Source organism: Halichoerus grypus, chromosome 11 (assembly GCF_964656455.1).
Source record: "Halichoerus grypus chromosome 11, mHalGry1.hap1.1, whole genome shotgun sequence".
In the NCBI taxonomy this organism is placed as follows: domain Eukaryota; kingdom Metazoa; phylum Chordata; class Mammalia; order Carnivora; family Phocidae; genus Halichoerus; species Halichoerus grypus.
The window spans coordinates 7148592-7172645 of NC_135722.1; the positions used below are offsets into that span (position 1 = coordinate 7148592).

Here is a 24054-nt window from a genome sequence, read left to right on the forward strand (position 1 = left end):
CAGATCACTGGATGTGAGGGACCTAGGGAAAACCAAGCAGCAGTTGAGGGGCCTGACCAAGACTACCCTTTGGACATCCGAAAACGCTCTCAAAGGGACCTGGTTCCTTACTTGCCCATCCGGGCATCCAGAGAGAACCCCTCTACTACTTTTTTCTCGGCTGATTCCTCCCCTAGGAGAATGAGTGGGAAAGTCCAGGACGGTCCCCTGGACATTCTCTTGTGAGTGGTTTGGGTGGCCTCCGAGGGACCTCGCTCACAGTTCCCTGTTACTGAGGAACCGTCTCCTGTTTCTGACTTCTCTGATTCTGGGCATCACTGGGACACCCTTTGAACTGGCTACACCACTTATGTGAAGGAATGGCCAAGCAGGGCAAAAGAACTAAGATCTAAGGGATCTCCCAACTTTTTGGTTCCATCGGGGCTTATGCCAGGTGGATTTCCCCTCCCTGGGTGCCCCATCTTGTCCCTCCATGTGGCTATGCCAGACAGAATAGTTCTACTAAAAAAAGTCTAGAGTATCCACTGACTTCTAAGAGAGTCTTAAGGGTGGGGAAACGAGGATTGCTCTCTGGAGGTAGGGCCAAGCCTGGGTAAGCGCGACTCCTTCCCAGCACCTCTCAGAGAGGACAGGGGCTCTGGCTGTCAGTCACGTGAGTAGCTAGGGCCACACATCAGGAAAAGATGAGGAGGAACTGAGGTGGGGAATGCCTTTTCCTCTCTTCCCAAGTCTCCCTGATCAACTTTAAGAAACTGAGGTAAGGGATGCCTTTTCCTCTCTTCTTGTGGATAGGCAATTCCCTGACCAACACCCTACTCCTTTAGAGTCCCTTCCTGGCATTGTAGGCTATAGGAAGAGTATCAGACCCGTAAATTGCTCAATATCGTTTACTCGGATGCCTTCCTGGTTTTAACTGGACGAAGGCAACTCATTTTCTTTTGTTCTGGGTATGGCTACAATACAAGTTGGAGGATGAGACATGGCCACCTAGGGACTTTGCCTTCCTGGTTTTTAACTGGGAAAAAGGTGGCTCATTTTCTTTTGTTCTGATCTCAGCAATGTAGGATTGATCCCAGCCTCCTGGCTGCTCTCTTTCAGGACCCCCCTCCACAACGGGGTGGGGGACAAGGAGGAACAAAGAAACATCACATCCACATCAAAAGTTGATAGGCAAGTGGAGTCTGCAGGGGAATCTCCACTCCTGGCTCCATCCTTCCTAAGGTAAGATTGATAAGGAAAATCTGTGTCCTAAGATAGCTCACTGAGCCAGTGAGAGAGTCCCAGTCCTTGCCCTGGGGCTCTTCCATGTTCTTCTCCCTGCCCTGCTTCGCACACGCGCCAAAAATGCCAAGTATGCGGAAGTAGATGTGTTTAATTGCCCCCTTTGTTTGTGCTCGGGGCTCAGACCTTTGAAGACCACTCTCCTCTGAGCCCGCCGGCATTAAATAAACCTGCAATCCTCCAAGATCTCCGGGTGCTGCTTGGTTCTTCCATCGGGTGATCCAGTCCAGGTTCCGTAACAAGATCAGGTCCCCATACCTGTCCCACCCTATCTTGGAAACCCTGCTGGTGCTCAAGGGCTTTACCCTCTGCAAGAACAGGTAGTGCTCCAAGGGAGACCAAGGGGAGGTGCCTCTACAAGACCTGAGATGAAGGGGGACCTCAAAGTTTTCCAAACTTGGATGTAATGCTTCTGTTAAATCAGACCCTCTCTGAAGCAGAAAAATGTGGGGTTCTGGCCACCACTGAAAGATACGGGGATCAAGAGATGTGTGAGCCCATGGGTGGCTTCAGTTTCCAACTGGAGCCCCAGCTGTACCTCCTCAAGACCCCAATTGGGGATCCTCTCAAGACCCCAATTAGGAGCCTAACGATCCCCTTGGAAATTGGTATCGCCGTCCCTTCCAAGCCTGCATCATAGAGGGATTGAGCAGTCCCTGGGGTTTTCTCCCTCATTCATTTCCCAGGTTAATGGCTATAATTGGAGCCAACTGTGGTTAGTCTACCTCAGGATGGAGACTTTAAGGAATATTCCCAAGCAGCTGCCAAAACTCTGTTTATTTCAAAGAAATTCCCTGTCTTCTCTGGCCTGACGTGGACTGCATATTTCCACTTTGGTGGAAAAAAACATGGCGTCTACTCATCTGTCCGAGCTGATGAGGTTTAGCACCGGAAATGATTCTATCTAGGTTTGCTGAAGGTCAAAAAAGCTCCCATTAAAATGGCGGTTAATCTTGTCTGTCTCAAGGTTTTCACGGGTAATTGTTAAGAAAGTTTTGCTTGGATGATAAATGGGATTACATCTAGGTCTTTTCCAAGTAGGATAAAGTGCTAAAGCATTGATTACCAGACATAGGTTTGTGCTTTTAAAGGATATCTGGGTCTGTTGGTAAAAAAAAAAAAAAGGTTAATCTTGTCTGTCTCAAAGTTTTCATGGGCAATTGTTAAGGAGGTGGCTTTCAAAGCCTCTGGTAAAGGATATCTGGGTCTGTTGATTAAATTAACTGTCAACCCAAACTCAGGAAGAAAATCTAACAATTTTCTTAGATTGAGAGAGGCTCTCATTAAATACACAGCTATCTCTCCTGGTTCTCCCGAGGCTGAGATCATTCTTAAAGACCCAGTCAGCTCCAGATATTCAGAAAAAACTGCAAAAGTTGGCTGCTGGCCCCGAGGGGACCCTAGAATGGCTCTAATGAGCTGCCAGCGGGTCTTTTACAGTTGAGACCAAGAGGAGAGTGAGGAAGAGAAGCTAAAGAGGAAGTCTGAGGCTTTGGTTGTGGCCTTGCATGCTGTTGCCAGGTCAGTCTCCCAAGACTCTGGCACCAAAGGCCATCTCTGTGGCCGCCTAGGACATTAGAAGTGAGAATGCCCCCAGTGACAAAAACCAAGGCCCTGTAATCCTTGTCCCACCTGTGGAGGGGGATTCTGGAAATCTGAACGTCCTCGGGGACCTCAATCTGCAAGGGCTCAGGTGACCAGTGCCCCTGATTGGGACTGATTGGGCCTGGGGTTCCCCTGGTGGCTCCTTGAAAACAGCTCACCATAGGGAACCCAGAGCCTCAGGTAATTTTGGAAATACAAGGAAAACCAGTCAATTTCCTTTTTGATACTGGAGCCACCTTTTCTGTTCTATTCTCCGCCCTGGGCCAGCTGTTCAGCTGCAGTGTTGACAACCCTGAGAACAAGAGTCACTCATGGGGCACCTGGATGGCTCAGTTGGTTGGGTGTCCAGCTCTTGACTTTGGCTCAGTCATGATCTCAGGGTCATGAGATCGAGCCCTGCACTGGGCTCATGCTCAGCAGGGAATCTGCTTGAGATTCTCTCTCTCCCTCTCCCTCTACCCCTCCCCACTGTGAGTGTGTGTGTGTGTGTCACGCACACATACGCACGCTTTCTCATGCTCTCTCTCAAATAAATAAATAAATCCTAAAAAAAAAAAAGCACAGCTGGCTCCACTGACTGAGGCAGCCAGGTGCCCCTGATCAAAATCTTTTTTTTTTTAATTTTATTTTATTATGTTATGTTAGTCACCATACGTTACATCATTAGTTTTTGATGTAGTGTTCCATGATTCATTGTTTGCATATAACGCCCAGTGCTCCATGCAGTACGTGCCTTCCTTAATACCCAACACTAGGCTAACCCATCCCCCCACCCCCTCCCCTCTAGAACCTTCAGTTTGTTTTTCAGAGTCCATAGTCTCTTATGGTTTGCCTCCCCCTCTGATCTCCCCCCCTTCATTTTTCCCTTCCTACTATCGTTTTTTTTTTTAAACATATAATGTATTATTTGTTTCAGAGGTACAGATCTGTGATTCAACAGTCTTACACAATTCACAGCACTCACCATAGCACATACCCTCCCCAATGTCTATCACCCAGCCACCCCATCCCTCCCACCCCCCACCACTCCAGCAACCCTCAGTTTGTTTCCTGAGATTAAGAATTCCTCATATCAGTGAGATCATATGATATTTGTCTTTCTCTGATTGACTTATTTTGTTTAGCATAATACCCTCTAGTTCCATCCACCTCATTGCAAATGGCAAGATTTCGTTGTTTTTTTTTTTTGATGGCTGCATAATATTCCATTGTATATATCATATCATCTGCCAAGAGTGAGAGTTTGACTTCTTCTTTGCTGATTTGGATGCATTTTATTTCTTTTTGTTGTCTGATTGCTGTGGCTAGGACTTCTAGTACTATGTTGAAGAGCAGTGGCAATAGTGGACATCCCTGCCGTGTTCCTGACCTTAGGGGAAAAGCTCTCAGTTTTTCCCCATTGAGAATGATATTCGCTGTGGGTTATTCATAGATGGCTTTTATGATATTGAGTTATGTACCCTTTATCCCTACACTCTGAAGAGTTTTAATCAAGAAAGGATGCTGTACTTTGTCAAATGCTTTTTCTGCATCTATTGAGAGGATAATATGGTTCTTGTTCTTTCTCTTATTAATGTATTGTATCACATTGATTGATTTGCAGATGTTGAACCTTTGTTCACCAAGGTGCAGCGCTCAATTGGACAGGTAATGAAGTTCAAGTTGAGATAAGATGAGGTTTTTTTTTTATTTTTTATTGTTATGTTAATCCCCATACATTACATCATTAGTTTTAGATATAGTGTTGCATGATTCATTGTTTGTGCATAACACCCAGTGCTCCATGCAGAACGTGCCCTCCTCAATACCCATCACCAGGCTAACCCATCCTCCCACCCCCCTCCCCTCTAGAACCCTCAGTTTGTTTTTCAGAGTCCATTGTCTCTCATGGTTCGTCTCCCCCTCCGATTTCCCCCCCTTCATTCTTTCCCTCCTGCTATCTTCTTTTTTTTTTTTTCTTAACATATATTGCATTATTTGTTTCAGAGGTACAGATCTGTGATTCAACAGTCTTGCACAATTCACAGCGCTCACCATAGCACATACCCTCCCCAGTGTCTATCACCCAGCCACCCCATCCCTCCCACCCCACCCCCCACTCCAGCAACCCTCAGTTTGTTTCCTGAGATTAAGAATTCCCCATATCAATGAGGTCATATGATACTTGTCTTTCTCTGATTGACTTATTTCACTCAGCATAACACCCTCCAGTTCCATCCACATCGTTGCAAATGGCAAGATCTCATTCCTTTTGATGGCTGCATAATATTCCATTGTATATATATACCACATCTTCTTTATTCATTCATCTGTCGATGGACATCTTGGCTCTTTCCACAATTTGGCTATTGTGGACATTGCTGCTATAAACATCGGGGTGCACGTACCCCTTCGGATCCTTACATTTGTATCTTTGGGGTAAATACCCAGTAGTGCAATTGCTGGATCGTATGGTAGCTCTATTTTCAACTTTTTGAGGAACCTTCCAACTTTCCTCTTGTGATTGAGTTCTAGTTTCAAAGCATTGTGGTCCAAAAATATGCAGGGAATGATCCCAATCTTTTGGTACCAGTTGAGACCTGATTTGTGACCTAGGATGTGATCTATTCTGGAGAATGTTCCATGGGCACTAGAGAAGAATGTGTATTCTGTTGCTTTGGGATGGAATGTTCTGAATATATCTGTGAAGTCCATTTGGTCCAGTGTGTCATTTAAAGCCTTTATTTCTGGGGTGTCTGGGTGGCTCAGATGGGTAAGCATCTGCCTTTGGCTCAGGTCATGATCCTGTGGTCCTGGGATAGCCCCACGTCTGGCTCCCTGCTCTTCAGGAAGCCTGCTTCTCCCTCTCCTGCTCCCCCTGCTTGTGTTCTCTCTCTGGCTGTCTCTCTCTCTCTGTCAAATAAATAAAATCTTTAAAAAAAAAATAAAGCCTTTATTTCCTTGTTGATCTTCTGCTTAGATGATCTGTCCATTTCAGTGAGGGGGGTGTTAAAGTCCCCTACTATTACTGTATTGTTGTCAATGTGTTTCTTTGATTTTGTTGGTAATTGGCTTATATAATTGGCTGCTCCCATGTTAGGGGCATAGATATTTACAATTGTTAGATCTTCTTGTTGCATAGACCCTTTAAGTATGATATAGTGTCATTCCTCATCTCTTATTATAGTCTTTGGTTTAAAATCTAATTTGTCTGATATAAGGATTGCCACCCCAGCTTTCTTTTGGTGTCCATTAGCATGGTAAATTGTTTTCCACACACTCACTTTCAATCTGGAGGTGTCTTTGGGTCTAAAATGAGTCTCTTGCGGACAACATATCGATGGGTCTTGTTTTTTTTATCCAATCTGATACTCTGTGTCTTTTGATTGGGGCATTTAGCCCATTTACATTCAGGGTAACTATTGAAAGATATTAATTCAGTGCCATTGTATTTCCTGTAAGGTGACTGTTACTGTATATTGTCTCTATTCTTTTCTGGTCTATGTTACTTTTAGGCTCTTTCTTTGCTTAGAGGACCCCTTTCAATATTTCTTGTAGGGCTGGTTTGGTGTTTGAAATTCTTTTAGTTTTTGTTTGTCTGGAAGCTTTTTATCTCTACTTCTATTTTCAATGACAGCCTAGGTGGATATAGCATTCTTGGCTGCATATTTTTCTCATTTAGTGCTCTGAATATATCATGCCAGTCCTTTCTGGCCTGCCACGTCTCTGTGGATAAGACAGTCTGCTGCCAATCTAATGTTTCTACCATTGTAGGTTACAGACCTCTTGTCCCAAGCTGCTCTCAGGATTTTCTCTTTGTCTCTGAGACTTGTAAGTTTTAGTATTAGATGTCGGGGTGTTGACCTATTTTTATTGATTTTGAGGGGGGGGTCTCTGTGCCTCCTGGATTTTGATGCCTGTTTCCTTCCCCAAATTAGGGAAGTTCTCTGCTATAATTTGCTCCAATATACCTTCTGTCCCTCTCTCTCTTTCTTCTTCTGGGATCCTAATTATTCTACTATTGTTTCTTCTTATGGTATCACTTATCTCTTGAATTCTGCCCTCGTGATCCAGTAGTTGTTTATCTCTCTTTTTCTCAGCTTCTTTATTCTCCATCATTTGGTCTTCTATATCATTAATTCTCTCTTCTGCCTCATTTATCTTAGCAGTGAGAGCCTCCATTTTTGATTGCACCTCATTAATAGCCTTTTTGATTTCGACTTGGTTAGATTTTAGTTCTTTTATTTCTCCAGAAAGGGTTTCTCTAGTATCTTCCATGTTTTTTTCAAGCCCAGCTAGTATCTTTATAATTGTCATTCTGAACTCTAGTTCCGACATCTTACTAATGTCCATATTGATTAGGTCCCTGGCAGTCGGTATTGCCTCTTGTTCTTTTTTTTTTTTTTTACAGTACCATATTGTATTTATTTTAAAAATTCTGCATGTAAGTGGACAGGTGTACAAACCCATATTTTAAGGGTCAACTATACTACAAATTTAACACCAAATCTACCCAAGTTCTGGTTTTCTATTACTAACTTGAATACATTGCTAAGAATAAGTATTTCTCTTTGGGTCTTAATATCTTCATCTGTTGCCATTCTGACTTCCTGACTTGGGCTCCTGCTGGCCACTGTCTGAAGTCATGTCTGTGCTGACCCCCTGCTGCTGAGAGGCCTGACAGGCCTAACCCGGCAGCTCCTGGTGCTGTGGGCCCAGATGGATTCCAAACCACCACGGGAGCAGCTGGGGACCATGGATGTCACCACTGGGCTCACCTCCTGCTTCCTGTGTTTCTTCTTGTTATCAGGCTGGGTCCTGTCACATCTGGAGACCTTGATTAAATATTTTTCCCATCTGTCTGCTGTAACAGATTTGCCAATCTTCCTCATCAACTTCAAATGGAGCTCCACCAATTCTTTTGGTACTTCTCCACTGCCGACGTCCAGCGGCGGCGCCTGCAGCTCCCGCTCCAGCTCAGGAAGGTTGAGCAGGTTGAGCAGTGGCCCGTAGCGCTCCAAGAAGGAGCAGACTACAGCGAAGTTGGGGCACAAACCGGGGCAGCCCGGAGGAGCCATCGCGGCCGCCGCTGCTGCCGCCGCTGCCATTTTGAACTGGAGGAACTCTTGTTCTTTTTTTTGAGGTGACTTTTTCTGTCTTGTCATTTTGTCCAGAGGAGAAGAGATGAATGAGAGAACAAAATGCTAACAGGGTAACAACGACCCCAGAAAAATATACAGTAAACAAATCAGAAGAGACCCAAAACTGGGGGGAAAAGAGAGGGAAAGAAAGAAAGAAAGAAAAAAGAATATGATCAAAATGATCAGGCTGGCAAATAGATCAGTGCCACACACTAGATTTTGGGTGTATTTTGGTCTGTTAGAAGAAACTGCCTCCCAAAATTTTAAAGAAAGAAAAACTTATATATGTACAAAAATAAGAGTAAATACGATGAAGGGATGGAATATGACTGTAAAGATGAAAATTATAAAAGATTTTATAAAAGGAGTTGATAAGATAAGAAGTTGGTTGAAAAAAGAAAGAAGAGAAATTAAAAAAAAAAAGAAAGGGAGAGAATGTGATCAGGCAGAAGACTAGAACAAAGCCATACACTAGAGATTTAGGGTATATTTTGGTCTGTTAGAAGAAACTGTATCCCAAAATTTTAAAGAGAGAACAACTTATATATATACAAAAAATTAGGTTAACTACAATGAAGGGATAGAATATGACTCTAAAAATGAAAAAAAAAAAGATTTTAAAAAAGGGATTGATAAGATGTTGGTTGAAAAAGGGCAAAAGAAAAATTCAAAGAAAATAGAAAAAGAAAAAAAAGAAAATTAAAAAAATTAACTTTGAAAGACTAAAGGATCATGGGAAAAAAGCCATGAATTCTATGTGCAGTATTCCCCTAGCACTGGAGTTCTGCGGTTCTCATTGATCCCTAAACTTGGTCTTGTCTGGCTGTTCTCGCTGATCTCCTGGGGGAGGGGCCTGTTGCCGTGGTTCCCAAATGTCTTTGCCGGAGGCAGAATTGCCCCGCCCTTGCTGGTCCGGGCTGAGTAATCCGCTCGGATTTGCTCTCGGGAGCTTTTGTTCCCTGTAAGCTTTCTGTTCGGCTTTGGAGGATGAGAGTGAGAATGGCAGCCTCCCAATCTCCACCCTGGAGGAGCTGAGAACTCGGGGCCCCGCTCCTCAGTGAGCCCCCAGAGAAAAGCAGTCAGTCACTCCCGTCTCCCCGGTCTCCGGCCGCACTCCGCGCTCACCCGGCCTGTGACCGCGCCTTTCTATCTGGCACCCGACCCCGGGTGGAGTCTCCAAACCCAGCAGATCCCTGCCGTGCGCTCCTGCGCTGCTCCTCTCGGGGGAAGAAGGTGAGTGTCCCCGGATCTGCCGCTTGTTGGGTCCCTGCTGGAGCAGCAGTGGCCCGACTGTGCCGTGGATCACGGTTTATGACAACCCCGAGCTGAGAGCCCGTGCCTCGGCTCCGTCTCTGCAGCCGGCTTCCCCACTCCCATACCTGGGAGCTCTGCCGCCCTCAGACACCCCCGGTCTTTCTGTGACCCCGAGGGTCCTGAGACCACACTGTCCCACGAGGGTTCCACCCCCCGCTTAGCCACTGGAGCGATGTCCCTCAGAGGAGCCAACTGCTGCAAGTTCCGATTTTGTGCTCCTCTGCTCTATCACTTGCCAGTAGCCAGATGATGGGAGGTTTCCTCCCCCACGGTCTATCTTCCCAAATATCGCCTCGGATTCACTTCTCCGCACATCCTACCTTCCAGAAAATGGTCGCTTTTCTGTTCAGATAGTTGCTGCTATTCTTTTCTTCGACCTCCTGTTGAGTTCGTAGGTATTCAGAATGGTTTGATCCCTATCCAGCTGAATTCCTGGGACCAGACGAAATTTAGGGCTCCTACTCCTCTGCCATCTTGCTCCTCCCAAAATCTTTTTAAACTTAGATTTTCTGAAGCAGTCATGGTTTATATTGCACTTTGATGTACTACTTTAATTCAATTATGTTCAATGATCTGTTTTCAAAAAAGGGATTTTTATTTCTAAAAACAAACCATAATATAATTATAATTCATAATCATAATTCAAACAAGAATCGGATATTGGTTAATTGCTAATACCTAAAGCTGATAAATAAGCAAACAATAAACAAACAAATAACAAAACATGAATTAGCAATTGAGAAACAACGAAATTTATTGTATTCTATTTTAACATCGTTAGATCAGATGCTAGTAACAAAACATGAACACAGCAATAATTCGATATGTCTTCTATGTTAGAGAAATTTAGGTGTAGAAAAAAATATATACATTTACATGTCCATGCTGAACAGAGAACCTCAGTGATAACAAAGGGACTCTGTGACTTTTCAGAAATTCGGGCTCTTCTCCATACAGTAGCCCTGTGGGGGCTTTCTGGTCATGGTCTCAAGCATATGTCCTTATATATCAAAATGGCCATTACCAAATGTAGGAGCAATATCAGTAACTAGCGAGGGGTGCTATGTCAATTGCACTCGGATCCATATCTTGGACACACCTATCCACCACTTGCCATTGGAAGCTCTGCTCGGTTTTTGGCCTTTTGTAGTCTCAGGCATCCAGCCTGTGATCTGGGCAGGTGGCTGCAGCTGGCCCTGGGCTGCACGTCAGTGCTGGTTGGGTTGTCCACAGGCAGTGCAGGACGTGGCCTTGACCTGTGGCTACTAAGGGCTACATGGTCTGACAAGAGCCACCACAGAGGAGACAAAACCCTTGGGGAGGCAGCCTGGGAGATGTTTTTAGCCATCAAGTCATCATTTTACATTAACTGTAGAAAAAATCTGCTGGGCTTGAAAAATACTTCTATCATAAAAATTTCCAAACACATCCAAAGGTAGGAGGTACAACGAACCCCCTGCTTCAAGCCTGGCACTCACTCTGTGCACTTTTCTAGTATTTTAAAGCAAATTCCCAATGTTTCATTTCATTCCTAAATACTTCAACTTAACATCTTTTTTCTTTTTTAAGAAGGGACATTGGCTTATATAACCTAATGCCACTGCCAACTTCACAAAATCAACAGATCCCTTAATATTTATTTAAAGCTCATTCTTCCTATTCAGATGTCCCTGATTATCCAATACATGTCTTTTCTCAGTTGGTCTATAAGTCGAATGACTCATCTGCCTTATAATATTTCCAGATCACAGCACTATCGTTGCTTTTTCCAGTAGACGGTCAAGTGAGGTGCCACAGCATTTCCTTGGCAAGATCCTTCACATTTCAAAATGTGAGAAAGTTGTGAAGAGAGCAAGGGCCATTCAGAATATAGGTGTGGGTCCAAAGAAATCACACTGTGCATTCTACTTTTGTCTTTTCTGGAAGAAGTGCGACCAGTCCATTCTTGGTGGTATTTTCACTGACGTTTCTTTGCTTGTCATGAGCCATCTTTATTCTGGGCAGGGAGAAGCATAGAATAAGCTCTGAGTGGAAAAGTGAGAGCTTCGTGGATGGAAGGGCTCTTGGGTCTCTGTCACTGCCCTGACAAGGAGGGGCCTGCTGGTCCCAGAAGGAGGATGAAATGGAGAGGCAGAGCTGCCCCCAGGGAGTTGCCCCCAGACCAGACCAGCCCATCTGGAGCAGAGCCCCCCCAACCTGCAGGCACACTCAAGCCCAGCCCAGATCAGCCAAGCCACAGACAAGGAACCCACTTGCAAAGAAGTGTTCAGTGGGTAGATTCAGTGGGTAGAATGACCACCTTCATTCTAAAATAGAAAGCATGGCTGAACTTCATCTGGAGGAACAGACTGACCTCCTTGGTCACCACCATGTGGTTTTGCAGCCATAGGTTAGGTGAGAGGAGGGACTTTAGCCATTCAACAGGTCCCCTCCACATACAAAGTGATGATATATTTAATAAAAGGAGAATTTGGCAGCATTGTATATGGCCTCCTGCATGATTTACCTCCAAATGCTTCATCAGGCTCCTGGACAGTCACCACCGAGTTTAATACACCCGAAGCTGTTATTACATATACAGATGGAGGGGCAGGGGCAGCAGGAGCTGCCCCAGAGTCCTGAAATGGGCCCAGGGGGTGCCCCACCCCTGCCAGGGCAGCAAGAACCCCAGCAGACCCATTCCCACTGGTCCGTCCCTACAGTCTACAAGGACTTTCTGAAATGCTGGAGAGATGGAGCAGGAAGGCTCCTACCTCTTCTCTGTCTCCTGGATGGTGTTCAGCAATGGCTGGTTATTCGTCTCCATCAGGAAGGAGCCTGCTGCAGCCGCCAGGATAGGGACCAGGCCAAATATCACAGGCTGTAGCAGTGGGCTATGATTGCCTAGGATGTAGACCAGGGGGGACAAGAGGGAGCCCAGGCGTGTGCTGAAGATTCCGGCACTCATCCCTATCTGCCTGTGGTGAGAGAGACCATAGGAAGGGTTTGGGACCCTGCATGTGCACTGCCCTAATTCAAGCACCTGCAACAAGTCTAATAGGATTTGGTGAATGAATGAATGAACCAGGAGCTGAGCCTCAGGGCCAGTGCACGAGAGATAAGAAGGCTGTGTGGCAAAGGGCCCGATCTTGGTATGAGTCATGTGGGGGCACATCATGGGGAAGCGAACATTCATCTCAGATGTGGTCCCGCAGGATACTTATTGGGGACCATAACAATGATGGAAAAACTGACAGCTAATACTTACTGAGCACGTGTTTTGTGCTAGGCACTGTTCCAGTACTCGACGTCCTCAACTCATCGATTTCCTACCGCTATCTAAGATATTTACACTTTCCTGAAGCTATAGAAATGAGACCATTTATGGAGTGCCTGTCAAGCTCCAGTCACTATCCAAGAGCAATGTCCTATGATAACCAAAATCACGATAAAATAGTGACACAAACCTGCTCCTTTGAGATGTGACACCACAAAACCATTTCCATATGGAAGCTGGTTTCCTTAGTGGCCCAGCCCTGAGGGACAGAGGCTGCCCTCTTGGTCCCAGAGACTCTGATCCATCTTCTTACCTGACTTCTGTTGGGAAGAGCTCCATGGTGTATAGGTAGAGACAACTAAAACAGCCAGCCAGGCTCCCTTTTCCAAGTAAACAGAGGATCATCTGAAAGGTATTCATGTCTGAGAGAAGGTGGTGGGTGGGGTGTAGACAAAAGGGAATTAATTAAATGTCAATGCAATCACCTGTTCTGACATCTCAATGTGTCAAGCACCTCTCTGCCTCAGGGCCTTTGCACTCGCTGTTCTCGCTCCTCGTCGTGCTCCCCTCCCCACTGTTCACCTACTTCTTTCTTTTTTTTTTTTTAAAGATTTTATTTATTTATTTGACAGAGAGAGACACAGCGAGAGAGGGAACACAAGCAGGGGGAGTGGGAGAGGGAGAAGCAGGCTTCCCGCGGAGCAGGGAGCCCGATGCGGGGCTCGATCCCAGGACCCTGGGATCATGACCTGAGCTGAAGGCAGACGCTTAACGACTGAGCCACCCAGGCGCCCCTTCACCTACTTATTTCTCATTCTTCTTCAGATCTCAACTCAAATGCTACTTTGGCAAACCCTGTTCACTGGATCAAGCCCACTGTATATTTCCTGACTCCCTGGACATCTCCTCTGAGGCACTGATCCCAACAGCAATTGACACGAAGTGATTGGTTACCGTCTGTCTCCCTGAAGGCCTCTAGGCTCCATGAGCCTGGGTCTGCTCTGAGCCCAGGGTAGGCAGGTGCTCAAGAAATAGCTGTGAAATAACTAACAACCAAAGTTGATATTTTCAGATGAGGAAGGGGGAGTTGGGGAGTGAGGGATGCTGAGATTAGCCCTGTCTTGGGGAGTCGGGGAAGTGACTGTCCCATGGACACAGTGTTCTCATCAGTGAAATGATAGATGAGGCAGTCTTCAACACACCTCCCACTTGCAGGATTCTAGATTTCTGTGATTCCTACAACCATCTCAAATTAGTATCCCTTGCTATTAGATCTCAGAAGGCTGAATTTATACCTTTATAAACTTACCTATATGATGATAACTAAAATTTATTCAATGTTTACCATGAGCCGGGCACTGGGATAAGAACTTTTACACATGATCTTTTATTATTTTTTAAAAAATTATTTCAGGGGCACCTGGGTGGCTCAGTCGTTAAGCGCCAGCCTTCGGCTCAGGTCATGGTCCCAGGGTCCTGGGATCGAGCCCCGCATCAGGCTCCCTGCTCAGCGGGAAGCCTGCTTCTCCCTCTCCCACTCCCCCTGATTGTGTTCCCTCTCTCGCTGTGTCTCTCTGTCAAATAAATAAAATCTTTAAAAAAAAATTATTTCAAACATATGGAAAACTATAGAGATTGATATGACAAAAACACCCATGAAGCCATCATGTTGTTTTCTCCAATGTTAACACCTATTAGCTGTGTGACCTTGGACAAGTCACTTCACCTCTCTGTGCTTTATTTATTTATGCTTCAGTTATAAAAGCACTTCATGGAGTCCTCATGACGGTCGGATGAGTTGATACATGCGAAGTGCTAGCACAGTGCTTGGCATGCTGTCAACCCCCAATAACGGCCTCTTAATTATTCTTCCTAAGTAACTGTGAGGGTCAGCAGAGGGTAAGTGGGTCAACTTGTCCATGATCACAGGAGACCACTTGAAAACAAGTTCATCTGGTTCTCTAGTCTGCTCTGAATCATTGAACTGGACCATGTTGTCCATCATATCAGAAGAGAATTTTCACGAGACCCAGAAGAAAACCTCACCTTGAGGAAGAAATGCAGTGCTAAGGATCATGCAACCGGCCACCAGCAGCAGGGAGACGGTGGTGATTCGGCGGCCCAAGTAGGCCATACTCAGGCCTGTCAGCAGCTTCGTGGGGATATCCACCACTGTAAACAGCACTTGTGTCCAGTAGATGTTGAACCCAAATTTCTGCACATCTAAACCCAGCCCATAGAAGGAAAAGCCTGCGGAAAACCTGGAAGAGAGAAAGTGCCAGTAATTTATTTCATACCCTAGAGGTGGCCCATGGTTTGCCTTTCTTTCCAATGGAAGGAGTCTTTCCAACCTTTTGGCCATGGATGCGATGTGATCCTATTCTAAAACTAAATCCTCTCAGGTTCCAGACTTTGCCAGCTTTTCCCATCTTCTCAGATTGCTTAGCCATGATCTGTTGCCTGCATCTCTGTCTCAAGCCAGTGGGGCACCAGGGAATGACAACTCAGGAACAGGTGTCAGGTGAATGACCGGGGGGTCACTCTCTGGGGCCCCACTCACCATCCCAGGGCGATACAGCAAGTCACCCTGCAGAGTCCCGGAGTGCGGAAGAGATCTAGGAAGAATGGGGACTCCTTCACAGCAGCTGTGTCCTCCTGCATGTGGATCCTTACAACCTAGCAGGAAAAGACCAGAGTGGGGATGCCAGAAGAAAGGGCTCTGGCCCTTAGTCCTTCCACTTTCTGATGCCATAGAGTTACTTGATTCCTCCCACATTGGCCAATTACTTCACACACACCTCCAAAAAGAAATAGAGGACTTCAAATTTTGGGTGTGTATTCTCTTTTGGAGCAACTTCTCCTTTTCTTTTAACTAGTTTCTCTTGATGGTCAACAATGACCCTCATTTATTGAGCACTTGTTATTTGCCAGATGGGGGTCTAAGTACTTGATGTGAACTAACTTATTTAATGTAAAGGAGATTCTATTATCCTTTTTACAGATGAGGAAACTGAAGCTCAGAAGGTTAAATAACTTGCCTAAGATCACAGAGCTGTAAGTAGAGAGCTGGGAGTCACCCAGGTGAATGGCCCCGAGTCTGGGATCTTAGCCATTGTTATTTTGTTTCTTCATGTTCATAGTTAGAAAGGTCCCTGCCTCTCCTTTCTCTAGTACCACTCCCAATTCCTACTCTCCAGAAGCAACTGCCTTCTACTCTTCTAGGTGTTTCTTCTCATATTTATCTCCTATTTCCAGATAAAATGTTACAATGCTATGGCTTGATTTTCCAACTTTAGATCGATTTATACTAAGAAAGAATGAGGATTTAACCCTCTTACTCTACCACCTCTGACCTATACTTTCCCTTCTGTAATTCTCCCAATGTAAGTCTCATTCAGAGTTGAACCATGTAGTGTACTCTGATTATATTTCTTTCCATGACATGAGTTTTTTATTTTCCTGGAGTTAATAATTGCCTCTTTTGTGTATTTGCTTGCTTATATTCTTGATTTCTTAAGTACTTGGCACTAATTTATCCCCAAATTCTTTGATAGAACCATAAAACTCCTGTTAATAAGATAAAGTATAACATGGGCGCTTGGGTGGCTCAGTTGGTTAAGCAACTGTCTTCAGCTCAGGTCATGATCCCGGGGTCCTGGGATCGAGTCCCACATTGGGCTTCCTGCTCAGCGGGAAGCCTGCTTCTCCCTCTCCCTCCGCCTGCCACTCCCCCTGCTTGTGCTCTCTCTCATTGTCAAATAAATAAATAAAATCTTTTTAAAAAATGACCTTTAAAAAAAAAATAAAGTATAACAAGCAATCTCTCAGCATCATTTTTTTTTCTTCATGAAAGGCCTCCAGTATATGGCTATTCTTTTGCTTCAGTATAAACTGATTGTTCTCTAGGTTTCTGTACAACTCTTTCCCTTCTTCTTTACCTTTCTCCTATTTTGGATCTTCTATTTCCTGGATACCCTGGTTGACATTCTCGTTTTGGTGGAATGTACCCTGTGGTAGCTTCTGAGAAAGGGTGTGACAGGACACTTCTCCCACAGGTCCTCTGGCTATCTGATGGTGGCAGCTACTACTTCTGGATGTAGAAACTTACCTCTTTGTTCACCCTTGGCAGCCAACTTAAGCCCTCACTGAGAATTACCACCAGGTCAGGAGGAAGGGTTCAGGTAGCGTGTGGGTTCCCTTTGTGCGTACCTCTGGAGTGAGTTTCCTTCCCTGCTCCTTTTTGCCATTTAATCTTGCCACAGCCTGCAGATTTTTCACAGCCTTGTCAGGTTTGTTGTGAGTAATGAGCCAGCAAGCGGATTCTGGCAGGCCCCTAGGAGTGAGAGGGAATGGGGTGAGGGAGGGAATGATCTGGAGGCATGATCAGACAAGGCAGAGCCTCCTGCCCACCCCTGACCCCGATCAGCTGGAGGTGCCAAGGGATCTCCACCCACAGTACCCACACAGGCACTGGGCTCGCTGTCCCAGTCACCATATGTCAAGGGCTGGCCCACCTGAAAACAGGGAGATCCAAGGGAAAATCCAAAAAAGCAAAATGGGAGGAATAAGGAGAGCAACTGTGAATGGGCTGGTGGTTGTTTCCCCCATTTTCCTTTTTGTCAGATCGCAAGATACAGACATAGGCACATGTTTGTTTTTGCAAAACGATCTCCAAGTTGTACACATCTTCTGTTACCCGCATTTCTCATTTTTTTTTTTTTTTTTTAAGATTTTATTTATTTGCGAGAGAGAGAATGAGAGACAGAGAGCATGAGAGGGAGGAGGGTCAGAGGGAGAAGCAGACTCCCTGCCGAGCAGGGAGCCCGATGCGGGACTCGATCCCGGGACTCCAGGATCATGACCTGAGCCGAAGGCAGTCGCTTAACCAACTGAGCCACCCAGGCGCCCCCCGCATTTCTCATTTCATGCTGCACTCTCAAAATCTCTCATGGCACTAGTATGGATCTTCACTGTCATTTTTATGAGAGTTCTTACTTTCATTGTGGCTCTGGATTTGTATGGTAAATCTCATCTCATTGGCTGAGTGGAGTGGCCAGAAATCTTCAAGTCTGACCCCATGAGGTATTTCATGGGAGCCTGGGGCTTCTGAGGGGCCTTGTGTGCAGGACTGAATTTGGTATGGGGTCAAGTGTGCAGCCACTTAGAACCCCAAATGGTGCAGGACTACTCACCAAGGACGATATGGAGAAAAAAATCAAATGAAGACACCTCGTCGTATACCAAGGGTCCTCTCTTCTCTCCTTAAGGAGGTCAGATCTCAGCAGACCCAAGCCAAAGTAAGCTCTGAGGTCAGCAAACACTTCCCAGGAAGACAGACCAGACAAGGCAACTCCGCACAGTACGTCTGGGAGACGACGTACCAGGAGTAGAGAAGAATAATCACGTAGGCGACAGAAACGGTGCCCTGTAGCCAGCGCCACTGGTGGATGAGGTAGGCCAGGCCCGTGAGGACCGCCTGGCCCAGCGAGATCATATACATGGTGTAGATATTGACCAGCATCCGCCTCTGCGTCGGGGTCCACTCCATGGCTGGGGATGACAAGTTCGGCATTGCTGGTAATGAGCTCCACAGGGCCTGGGTCGGCCAGTGACAGGGACCCCAGGCGATGCCCCTGCGGAACTTTCCCCTGACGAACCCAGTTGATGGGTGGGCTCTGACCCTGCTCAGTGCCACCCAGGACACACTGTCCCAAGCAACTTCTGCCATCTCATTTGATCTTCGTAACACCCCTATGCAGGGGCATCTGTGATGATTTCCCCTTCACAGGCAAGGACTATGTCACTGGAATCTGAGCCTGGGGTGCTTAAGCCACCACCTTAAAAATAGTTAACATTTCTTGAGGTCTTCGTGGGTGCCAGGTATCATTCTATAAATATGTATGAGATGAGGAAGGTACTATCTTTATCACCCCGTATTACAGATGGGGAAACTGAGGCCCGGACAGGTTACCTGAAGTGCCCCCCCCCAGGTCGCACAGCGGCTAGTGGGGGAGCCAGGGCTCCGCAGGGATACTCACCGAGGCAGAGGCTGGTGATAATGATGCCGGTCATTGCCACCCCACTGAGGAAGCGGAGCACGCAGTAGGCGGGGAAGCTGGGCGCGAAAGCGGCGCCGGTGCCCATGATGATCATCAGCAGGGTCCCGCTCTGCAGCGCCGTCTTGCGCCCACAGCTGCAACCGGGATAGACAGGGAGGCCAGGCTGAGCCCGGGGTCCGGCTGCAAAGGCGACTAGAGGCCACTCTGCCTCTGCTTTCGCTCCAGTCTGCTCCCCTCCACCTGTCAGCCCCCCACTTCACTGCATCCTTAGACAAGGGCTTGGGAAGCCGCCTTCACAATGTGATTGAGGGTCCTGGGAAGGTATCCCTGACCTCCTCTTGACACCCTCCCAATCGAAGAAAAAGGCCTTGGGAAGGGACTCCCTCCTTGCTCCGGCCCCTCCCCACACGAGTTGCCAAGGCCTAGAATTCCCCTATGGGAGGACGGTCAATTCTTTGCCTCTTGGCTCTGTTCCTTGTTAAAGTACAGCTGTCTCCGGATGGGGCTGTAACTGGCATCTGAGTGTGGCTTCTGGTCCCTGCCCCATGGGGGAGGGAGTGTGAGCAATGGCTCGAATGTTCCAAACGACCCTTGACCCCACTCTCATTCTCTTCTACCTTCTCTTAGACCCCTGTGTGCTAGGCAGGTGCCAAGGGCCGAGGACTCCACCAGGAGCTCACTTGCCCCTCCCCACGGGACTCCCCTACCCGTACCCACAGCCCTGGCCTGGGGCACTGTGCGAGAGCTGTGGTCAGGGAGAAATCAGACAATAAGTAAGATAAGTGGGTAAAATACATAGACCGTCAGAGGCCACAGAACAAACCGGAGCAGAGCAGGGGGACATGGAATGTCAGAGGGGCTGCAGTTGTAAATAAGGTGGCCAGAGAAGGTCCTCTGGGCCAGTGACACAACGAAGCACCACAGACATAGCACTGAGGTGTGCTGGGGCTCCTCCCAAGTCATCTCAGGTCAATAGCGTCATTATCCCCATTTTACAGATGAGAAGACAGAGGCTCAAGCTGAAATGACTTGCCCCACACCCACAGCCGGTGAGAAATCCACATCACTGTACTTCGAGGCTGTGAGAAGTGACCTGAAGAGGTGTCCTGGGCATAATGCCCCTGGTGGGGGCAACAGCCAGTGCAAGGGCAGGAGGAAGAAGGGGGGGTGGGGCTGGGTTCACGGCAGTGGATCTGGGGCCAGCCCAGGCAGGGCCAGCAGGCCATGTGCCCATTAGGCTTCACTGGCTAAGAACTGGAGAGCTGGTGGAAGGTTGAGCAGAGGAGGGCCAGGATCTGTTCTGTATCTAACAAGATCACTCTTCCCATCGATTTGAGAGTAACAGAAGGCAAAGGTCAAGGATAGGAAGAAGCAGGGAGGCTCCCTCAAAGGCTGTTTCAGCCAGCCAGGTGCAAGATGAATGAGTGGTAGCCTAGCGGGTGGCGAGAGGAGGAGGTGGGTCCTGGTCTATGTTGATGACAGAGCCAACAGGGTTTGCTGGTATACTGGAGAGGAGGGGAGAGTGGGGGAGGTAGGGGGGAAGGGAGGGGGAGTCAAGGAGATGTCTCAAAAGGGATCAGGCAAACAGTGGAGAAGAGGTGGCGTTTACACACTCTGGAGGTCATTCCACCCCCTACCAGGGCTCTTTCCAGAGGTGGGTGCCTGGAGGTAGACTGGAGCTCTACCTCGGATGCCCCGTGGCTCTCAGCTATCTGAATACAAGATACTATTTGGCCAGGCTGCAGGCCCCTTGTTACTGGGGGACTGGCATTTAAAGCAAGAGCTCCCTGCCGGCCCCATGGAGATGACTTAGTTCCCTCCTTTCACCTCTGGGTTGGGTGGGGGTGAGGACAGAGTCTGGGGCCCTCCAGATGGCCTCCTTTCCGATGAGCAAGGCCTTTGCGTCACCAGTCCCTCCTGCCCAGAGCTCAAGGCTGGGCGTCCCAGCACAGGGGCCAGAGGCTGAGTGTTCCTGGAGCCCAGCCAGGGGAGACAGGGGCAACTGGGGCCACTGGGTGACTGGGAGAGCCCCTCAATTGTACAGAAATGATCCCAAGAGCTAAGTGAATTTTCTAAGGTTTCATAGAGGGGCAGAGCCCAGCTCTGCTGATGTCCACTTGAAATCCTCTTTCTGCTGCACCGGACGGATGCATCCTACAGGCTGGCAAAAACCAAGAGAGGTAAAAGACTAGAAGACACTGTACCCAGGGTTGGCTTTCTCAGAAATGTGCCTTGGCTTGTTTAGCTTTAACTAGGACTATCTGTCTAGATGTGGCATCGAGCACAGAGCTTCTTCCTCACGGGAACATCATCGTCACTTCCAAGAACAGGGACTAAATGTCCATGCTGGAATCAGTTTTCCGTAGGACCAGTGGTGCTAAGCCTCATTTCATCTGTGAAATGGGAGCAGCTACTCAGGGCTATGGGGAGGATGTGGGAGAGCGCTCGGTAGAATTAGCCGTTCACAGCAATAATGACCATCACAGGGGCTCCTTCTCCCTGGGGAAGCGACCTGTGGGGGCAACCCTGCGGGGAAATCATGGTTGGCAGAAATGAGACCACGGACCCAGCTTCATCGCCATTCACATGATGAAGGCGTTCTGCCACGTGACTCAAAATTCATCCCCAAGCAGAAAGTAATTCGAGATTCATGATTGCAGTTCATTGCGGAACAAAAAAGGGAGGCATCATCATCTCAGCCACATCGGATGCATGACCAGGGACTGTTTCCTAGAAAAGTGGGGTGTCCAGGACCTGGGCAGGGAGGGGCGAGCGCTCTACCCTGGCCCCTCCTTTTGAGGTCTCGGGTGCGGCCCTGGCTGTCTGGCAGGGAGAAGGACATGGGGGGGGGTCTTCTCAAGTGGGGTCCTGAGCCTTTGAAGACAGTGTGGGGATAGCATGAACTCTAGCCTCGTAGGAAGCTTCTGGAGACTTCCTCGGGCCTCCTCCCCTCACCTGTCAGAGAAGATGCCAAAGGCAGTAGCTCCAACCAGCTGTCCCGTCATGTATATGGACTGGGCAATGGACTTCAGTGACTTGTGCTCGCACACCAGGTCCCACTGGAGAAAAAGAGACAGAAGTGTCAGCAGGTGGCTCATGCATCCTCACCATGTGGCTTCCATAGAATATTAAGAGCTGCCTCGTCACCTCTTACACGCTAACACGGTCCCACAGCTTGCCCTTAAGCACATAACGCTGCCATCCTCAGCACTGGCCCTTTTATTTTAAATGGCACGAACCTCTATATCAATGTCAAGCACATTATCCCAGATGTTTTATAAAACACATGGTCCTGAGTCTTAGGAAACCTCTACCCTAAAAGAAAGATGACCAACACGAATCTAGACCCAGTTTACTTGAAATGCTTCATTTTTTCCTGCTTTTTGTTCTCATTTCATTCAGCGGTCTGAGAAATTTGGGGGAAAACAAGAAAACAGGGGCACCTGGGTGGCTCAGTCAGTTAAGCATCTGTCTTCAGCTCAGGTCATGATCCCAGGGTCCTGGGATCGAGCCCTGCATCGGGCTCCCTGCTCAGTGGGGAGTCTCCTTCTCCCTCTCCCTCTACCCTTCCCCCCTGCTTGTGCTCTCTCTCTCTCTCTCAAATAAATAAAATATTTTTTAAAAATTACTTAAAAAAAAAAAGAATGGACATATACTCTGTGGCATATTCGTGCAACGGAATGCTCTGAGGAACTGAGAAAGAACCAACTCCCAAAGCATATATCAACATGGATGACTCTTAAAAATCTATATTGAATGAAAAAAATCCCAACACACTAAAGAACACATACTCTATGATTCCATTCATATGAAATTCAAGCATAAGCGGTACCAAGTGATGGTGACAGAGGTCTGATTGGTGGTTATACTGGCAGTGGGCGGGGGGTAGTAGTGATGCAGAAGATTACAAGGGAACCTTCTGGGGTCCTTAGAAATAACCTGTATTTTGACCTGGTGTTTACATATGTAAAATTTATCCAGCTGCACATTTAAATTTTGAGCATTTAATGGAATAAGTTACGTCTCCGTTAAAATAAAACAAACAAAAAAAATCATCTGAAGACCCAGCGTTCAGCCGTAGCTTTACCTCACCTCAGAAACGATTGAGGAGGCAACAGCCTGGTCATACACCCATCCATCCAGGCAGGCCTCGGTGTCCAAGCTCAAAGACGAGGTGCCATTGTGGTTTAAGATCTGCCAGTGGGGCTCAGAGAACCTCAGGCACGGCTCAGGCTTCTGGTCCTTGTCCAGTGGGATGAAGACTTGCAGCAAGTCCCCATCCCCGACACCACCCGGGACATGGGACCCGTTGGTCCAGTTGGCTGGCCGGCAGTGATGCTTTGGGGTTGTGGCAGTGAAGTTCTGCAGGAAGCTGTGACAGGCGATCAGGATGGCAGGGAACATCATGAGAACAGTTTGAAGGATTTGGAAGTTCCCCATACCACCGATGGTGTGGAGCAACTCGGAGAACCCCATGGTGCTCTTTCCACTATAGCTGTTGACAGAAGCGTATCCATACACTTACGCGCGGGCTGTTTTATAGACTCTCTTGCCTCCTTCTAGTGGGTTCTTGGGAAAGAGTTTCTGGGCATTTGTCCAGAGCCATAGTATCATCACATTTTATTTGCTCTCCGTGAGGAAATAAGGTGTTTCTACATAAGAACATTTCTTTAAGGAATAAACTTCTTGTGACCATTTAAATGGAAGCCTTCCAGACAAGTTCCCTGTGTCTTAATTGCATAAGTCCGTTGTCAATATTTACCAAAGACCTGCAGACTGGTTATCCTTCCCAGGCTCATGAGCATCTTTACAACTGTGCGTGTGGCAACAAAAAGTGATACATTCTCGGGCGCCCAGGAGGCTCACTCGGTTAAGCGTCTGCCTTCGGCTCAGGTCATGATCTCTGGGTCCTGGGATTGAGGCCCCATCGGGCTCCCTGCTCAGTGGGGAGCCTGATTCTCTCTCTCCTGCCTGCCACTCCCCTTGCTTGTGCTCTCTCTCTCTGTCGAATGAATAAATAAATAAAATCTTTAAAAAAAAGTGATAAATTCTCTGAGTCAGCCTTGGTTAAGATGAGAGGGGAAACCATAGGCCAGGGTCACACTCCCACACAAGACAGCGCCAGGCCAAGGTCAAGGCCTGACTAATTTGGCTGGTAAAGACACAACGAGCTACCTTCAGATTTAAGGTTTATTACTTACAAAGACAGTGAGAAGGCGAATAAGCCAAAGGTGTCAGCTCCCTGAGGCTCTTGTCCTATGTACTAAGAAGGACGACCTTGAAACCAAAGGGGTCAGGGGACTGCAAGGTGAGTTGTGGGGTGCCCCGCAGCTGAGAAGCCTGCTCCAGACCGCAGCTGAGTGCTTTTATATCCTGCAGCTCTCTCCTGAGGGAGGCGGTCAGAGGCCTCAGACCACAT

General features: G+C 47.3%; 1 protein-coding gene across 2 annotated transcripts; it reads right to left on the reverse strand.

Moving 5' to 3' along the window:
• Window positions 1-11180: 11180 nt before the first annotated feature.
• LOC118552662 (solute carrier family 22 member 20-like) lies at window positions 11181-23129 on the reverse strand. 2 transcript variants are annotated; one of them, XM_036119246.2, is made up of 10 exons: window positions 22728-23129; window positions 21591-21694; window positions 18615-18769; window positions 17958-18126; window positions 16786-16909; window positions 15137-15252; window positions 14623-14837; window positions 12890-12998; window positions 12074-12277; window positions 11181-11316 (listed from the first exon to the last, which is right to left on the reverse strand). In XM_036119246.2, the coding sequence occupies exons 1-10, from the start codon at window positions 23109-23111 to the stop codon at window positions 11211-11213; spliced, it is 1686 nt and encodes a 561-aa protein (XP_035975139.2). In that variant the 5' UTR covers window positions 23112-23129; the 3' UTR covers window positions 11181-11210. The 2 variants fall into 2 exon arrangements, with proteins under 2 accessions (XP_035975139.2, XP_077913911.1); XM_078057785.1 differs by lacking the exon at window positions 12074-12277 and having other exon boundaries at window positions 11189-11316.
• Window positions 23130-24054: the final 925 nt, after the last annotated feature.